We start from the raw sequence: 6,565 nt of genomic DNA, 5'->3' as shown, positions 1-6,565 counted from the left end.
AGAAATCAAAAATTACCTGTTGAAAGAGATCCATGGGACCCTGGATCCTGCTGGACAGCTGCCGAGCCCACATAATACGGCCTGCCACTATGGGCATGTCTCGGCCAATGGGGGGGTCTAGTTTCTGCTTCATGTAGATACGGGAGACCATTTCAATGTCCCGGCCATAGTTCTGCAGAATGCGCTGATACTTCTCTTCAATGCCGAGGTCTGGGATGCCCAGTCTGTTTTATGTGAGTCCAAAATTAGTTGCAGTTCATCAAAATCCAAAAATAGAGAACCAATGTTAGAAGAATTCAATAAATAAGACGTGAACTAAATAATCTGTAATCAGGTATTAGTTTCCGTCTATTACAGTCACTTGGAAAGACCATGGCAAGGCATACTGACTGGTCATAGCAGGAAACACGAATATCAAAACACTTTGGAACCATTCCATTTAGATGTGCCAATAAAATCATTTCAGTGAGCCAATATGCATAAAAAATGACCCTGGAACTGGCAATCAATCCTTCAACTGGCCTATTGGATTTCATCAGGTTTTAGTTACACCTGTGTTTAAATGTCCACAGTGAGAAACTCTGTCCTGCTCTCTTTTATTAAAGCCAATTGATTAGCAGTGTTAGGCAGTAACTCATTACTAGTAATAATATTACTTTCTCCAGTAACTAGTAGTGTAATTTAATATTACAGTTACCATCCCAAAAAATAATAAGTTACAATATTACGTTTGTGGCACCCCCTACTGATCTGTAATCCAATCCAACCACATCCTTGGATTCATTTTTGTAATCATGGAGGAAACTAGTGAGAGATAGAAATGCTTATATTTATCAGCTGGAAATATTCCCATTACTTAAATTTTAACAAACAAAACTGTATTATAATCGGTCATAATCTGAGTTTTGGGTAGAAGAGACACAAATACCATTTTTTTTTTTTTTAAGTATTACATATTAGCTAGTTCTGCTAGCTTGCTTAGATTAATATGCATGTAATGACAACAAATATTAAAGAATGGGTTACCTTTCAAATTTCTTCAGCACGTTTAGAGCTCTCTCTGTGTTCTGAATTTTTTCAAAGGTGCTATCCATGAAACTTTTCAGCTGGTTCTGGAAGACCAAGGACAAAAAAAATGTGCTTCCAAAAGAGACAGTGGAGTGTACAAAACCCCACAGAATGGCTCATACCTACTAACGAGATAAGCCACAGGTGTTTTCACTTATTGCTTGATTAAGCCTTTCCTAAGCTTGTGTGTGTAATATTCAACTTACATGAAGCTCTGAAGTGCTTTGGCAGAATTCCTCATAGTCAACATCAAAGTCCGTTCTTCTCTGGTCTAGGAAACTGTAATGTTTTTTCTTCATGTTTAGCACAATACCCTATCACACAAACAGAGAGGGGTACATGCACACACACACAGGTTTTATTTTTAAACATTTATCTATTCCTAATTAGAAGTTTTAAAGCCTCTCAAAAATCCGAAATCTCATTTCTTTGACCAGCTGTGTGTCAGGGCTTCAAGATGACACCACACTGATGATTAAGAGCATATCATCTTAGTGTGAGAATGAATCTGGGTTTTAAAATAGCCAAGGACAAACAGAATGGATATTAATACTGGAAATGTAACACTAAATCGTAAAGCTTACCATAAATTATGCATATACTGCAGAATTAACTGTCATCTTCTACAAAAGGAGAGATCTGCAATCTATTCTAATCCAGCTCTGTCTGGTTATTTGGGTCATGAAAGGAATGATGGAGCAGCAGGTAAACTAAACAGCATGGAAAACATTTGCTAGTAAATCGCTGGAGAAAATAACTAAGCAACACAAATATAGAGCAGTAATAACAACATATTTTGGAGTTGGTTGTCTGTTCACGTTCCATGCAGTTAGTATTGTCACATAGTTAAGTCATATGTACAGAGATAAAATTTCAAGCCTATGAATTTTACCACTGCATGCTGTAAACTATGAAAATGGGCCATGCATTACTACAAGTTGAAGACTGTAGTGATACATTACCTCCCATTTTCCCTGCATTTCTGCAGTCTGTACATCCAAGGAAGCAGAAACAAACAGATAGCTCACATCAATGTACTCTCAAGGGAAAACACTAAAACACCAATTAGACAATGCGATGCAATTCAAAAATTTCTAGTGTTATTTCCTATGACACAAAAACAGTACAATCTGAGTTTGTAAACTATTTCTGACAACAATGAAAAAACAAGGAAAAAGACAGTAATCAGGCACTGTCACACTACTAAGTACAACCTGAAACTCTTTGTTAACCAAATCAAACTCACTTTGGGACACATTCTGTACTAACCTGGGCTGCACTATCATTTCCACAATGAATTTCTCTTTCTCTTCAATAATTATCTCTACATGTTTCTTCCTAGTCATCCATATCTCCCCTTTACTTCACCCACTCTGTCAGTGTCAGTGGCACAGGGCCCATTCCACACCTAACCACCAACCAACACACTCTGCTGACTAACAGCAGGGGCTGTCACAGTCAGTCAAGACCTATTTCACATTAACTTTCAAATGTTTATTTTTTTAAAATTCACTTTGTAGTTTTTTCCCCCTTGAATAAAATAAATCCTCAATGTATATCTACAGCTTACCAACACTTCACACATTCCATGTATGTAGTAGTTATGCAATAGATGTTCTTCATTGCTGTAGCCTTCTGTAGCAGCCTTACATTTGAAATCTACAAACATATTCCAAAACCAATGAATGGCAGAAGAAATACAGACATAGATGGCTAGCAGTGACATTTTACCAGTTAACAGAATGCCTCTCTGTGTCATCATAAATGTCTTGAGAACAATCTGATCTAATATGCCCACCTGAAACCTGGTGGCCATGGTCTCCAGTCCTTCTATCTTAGAGTCCTGCAGGGCAGAATAGGTGGAAATGGTGCTGAACATCTCCAGGATCTTGTTGAGTCGTCGTTGGAATGTGTCGAACTTCCCAAAAATGTACATCTCACTGAAGTCAAACTGTCTCTCTGAGGGAGTCTGTTCCAGCTTCTCCTTGGTTTTGTGGAAGTACTGCTGATACTCCTGGAGGACAGAATTTGACTCGTAAAAAAAACGATCACTTTCATTTTCATCCATCCATCGTATAAAGGTGGTAACAACTGCTGTTGAAAAGTAACTTTGCCACACTTATATTGTATATCATGGCAATGGCATTGTCTTCACCTACAGTAGTACTGTATCCTTATGTCCTCAACAAAACATATAATGGTGACACATTCTAACAACTTTTCCCCCCAAACAATACACACCCATGTTTAGTTCATAATGACTGATATAATTAATAGTTTTTTAAATGAATGTAGCTACACCGTGCTGCAAAAAAATCACATTTGATAAGAATGTAAACACAGAAAAACTAGGAGAGATAAATGATTTACATTATAAATGGCATATTCTGCCAATAAGCAGTATGCAGTACCTGGTTTAGGTGGATAGAGGCTTTGATTTTGTCTGTCACAACTTGCTGAGGCTGGTCCCATATTGAATTAGATCCATTATTAGTGATGTAGGCTTTGCAGGCTGTGATCATCTGGTTTGTCACCTGGAGATATTGATGGGTATGGTGAAATGAAAATATGTATTTTAATTCTTTGTGAAGCCATTTTAACCATACATGTATGTAAAGTAGCTAAACATAAGTGATGAGCAAGGGTGTTTGAGAGCTGTAATATGATCCATGAATCATTCTGATGTTTATATTCTGCTCATATCTATTCCATCATATATTGGGGCAGTAATTTGTTGGGGTGTTAGAAATTACAATCCTTTTGTGTATCACTGTATTCATCCACAAAAACCTAAAAATTACAGATTGCAGGGTTTCAAAGAAGACAATATCCAAACCGTAGGCAAACAGCTTTGCCGAATCCTATTGTTGATTCATCAACATTCATCATTGTTGCATTGTGTGGAATAGCAGCCAATCCTACCTTTACAAAAAGCGATGTAATTTTTTCTGATGTGTTGTAGTAGCGAGAAATACTGTGAATCATCCTGATGGCATTAATAAGACCTGGGATTGCATCCACCATCGAAACCTGGAGTGAAACAGAAATTATAGCTTTATACAGGTTACATGCACTAGCACATGTGGGACACTGAACAGTATTTGTTTAACACACTATTTTCACAACTTAAGGACAGTTCAACATGCATACAATACATTTAGTTTGCTTTTAATGTCTCTTAATCTTTAAAGAGATTAAAGTATTTTTCTTACAGGGTCACTATTGTAGAGAGGGTCACAAAACTTCTCCAGACTGTAGAGGTACTTGACGTTATCTTTGGCCTCGTTGGCTGCATCTGTAATCCTGGTGTCCAGTTCCCGCCATGACTAGACAGAACAAACCGGTATTGCATTTAAGGTAAGACTGTGTCACACTATCATCAGTCTTTACAATTTAACATGAAAGACTTTTGTCAAAATCATCTTGGAGAAAAAGGGACAAGCATGTAACACTGATATGATGGGCAGAAGAGATTGGCAAAATCAAAATAGATCTTATGAAGCAGCAAAAAAGTATTTTCTGACCTTTATGAGTTTAGATTTCGCCATCAAAAGCACACCCAGTACAGCTTTGACATCAGGGCTCTTAAGCTGATCCAAAAGGTAGTTGAAGCGGGACATTCGTTTCTTCCAGTGGTCCAACTCAGCCCGAGGGCCAAGGTCATCAGCCTCCTTTCTTAGCTGGTCACTCTCAGCTAGAACCTGGAGAACAGAGGTAATTTACTACTCACTGATTTCTGGGGTTTATCTGATTCTTTCCAGTTGTTTATTTTATTGTGGTAGTTTTGCATCCCTCCCCAACGAACCTTGAATTCATTTATATCGTTAAATGTTTGAGTTGTGAGAAAACATGAAATATGTCAAAATTAACATAAATCTCATTGAAAACATGACATTTTTGAATATTGTGTGCTGACAATATATGTAATTCAGCCATACGAGTAACTGTATGATAGAAAAATATACTTTACAGCTGCCCTGACAAATAGCTTTTCTACTTTTTAGGATAAACATGCATTTTAAACATTTGTTGCTCAGCTCCATGAAATATATAGCACAAAACATTTGTCTGTTCAGCTTCACCGCATACAGGGCACATTCAAAGCAAACTTGGATCTGAGAATTAATTCTGTTTTAAATTTGGCAACAACTACTCAGCACAACCCAGAGGAGTACAACATTACAGGTTTGAGGCAAAATAATAACTGTAATAGGTCAGAGGATGATTTCTTACCTGTTACCTAACATGTCTCACCTGTTCTATCTGTTTGATCCAGACTTTCATGCAGGCTTCCACCTTTTCTGTGGTTTCTGTGCTGTTGGCTGCTGCCATGTAGTCTGATGGGCCTTTCAGCACCCGCAGGTCAAATGTGTCACACTCCTTTAAGGTAACCTGGAGGCAAGCCATGACATGGGTTATTTTTTGCTGGGGTATCTATAATTTATTTTGTTTGTGGATATGCCTATGTGTGCTCACTGAAGAAGAGGCTGTGGTCAAAACAGTTATTTTTGAGTTGCAAGACTTCTTAGGTTGTTGGTGGTTGTAAGTGTCTTGCTGCTTTAATGAAACACCCAACTGTAATGAAGAAGGTTCATAGTAGTTCAAACAACCTTTATTTGTCTTTATTAATCCAATTCATTATGTATGTTTCTGTTTTTTTAAGCAAGTAAGCAAGTCCTGCAAGGGTGTGACATCTGGTTAGTGCACAAATATCTTAATTAGTTTTGGTTAAAGAACAAAAGCTGCTCTGAATTAAACTCACTCATTAAAATCCACATGAAACCAAAATCAGAATGCTATTTATTCCATGTATTTAAGTAATTTCTGTAAAAAAAAAAAAACAGGCTGCTAGGGAGGGACTTCCCAGTAGCCAATTGCGCTGACCCCCAATCAAGCGTCTGTAGCGGTCCCATTAGCTGACTCTGCCGGGACTGGGAGCTACCAGTGAACAGCACGGCAAGACCGAGATCTGATGCCAACGGAGTACAAGAACTTTGTACAAGTGATAAAGTTGTGTTTTTGTACAGTAATCAGTGAGACGGGTCCCAGAAACACTCCGTTACAGTTGCTAGGGAGCTAGCTAACTAATCGATCTTCGCTCTGTGATTGACAGGTGAATGTCATGGTATTATTGGTTGAAATAGGTTAGTTCATGCTTACGTAAGCACATGTCACATTTTGTTTTACAGGAAGACAAAATGATCAGATTTTGATTTTAAAAAATTGTGTGCTGGGCAACGGTTAAAATTTTTAATCGCGATTAATTGCATGATGGGTTATGCAAAATTCAATAATGAATTTAAAAGTGACATTTGGTTTGCACTTATACACAACTTTATACTTTACAAATAAGTTGCTTTTTAACAGCAGTATTCCCCACACAGTAGCAGTTCAAATAATTCTTGCACTAGCTGTGCTAAGTGTGCTGACTTTATTTGAAACATTCCACTGCTGTGGAACATGCAGTGCCGGCCGTGGCATAGGCAGTATAGGCAAA

General features: G+C 37.8%; 1 protein-coding gene across 1 annotated transcript in view; it reads right to left on the bottom strand.

Annotated features, from left to right (window-relative positions):
• The window catches only part of dnah5 (dynein, axonemal, heavy chain 5), a gene marked incomplete in the record, with an annotated part of 84,165 nt that overhangs the window by 73,841 nt on the left and 3,759 nt on the right, over positions 1-6,565 (bottom strand). Inside the window, 9 exon segments of the mRNA XM_035672845.1 lie at positions 17-224; positions 1,027-1,112; positions 1,275-1,382; positions 2,867-3,082; positions 3,480-3,602; positions 3,991-4,098; positions 4,281-4,394; positions 4,593-4,769; positions 5,323-5,460. Of these exon segments, the coding sequence (XP_035528738.1) occupies positions 17-224; positions 1,027-1,112; positions 1,275-1,382; positions 2,867-3,082; positions 3,480-3,602; positions 3,991-4,098; positions 4,281-4,394; positions 4,593-4,769; positions 5,323-5,460 (1,278 nt within the window).

The sequence above is a fragment of the Morone saxatilis genome, unplaced genomic scaffold (assembly GCF_004916995.1).
Source record: "Morone saxatilis isolate NCDOM2014 unplaced genomic scaffold, NCSU_SB_2.0 Contig24, whole genome shotgun sequence".
Classification (NCBI taxonomy): Eukaryota; Metazoa; Chordata; class Actinopteri; family Moronidae; genus Morone; species Morone saxatilis.
This window is presented reverse-complemented; position numbering and strand designations above follow the sequence as displayed.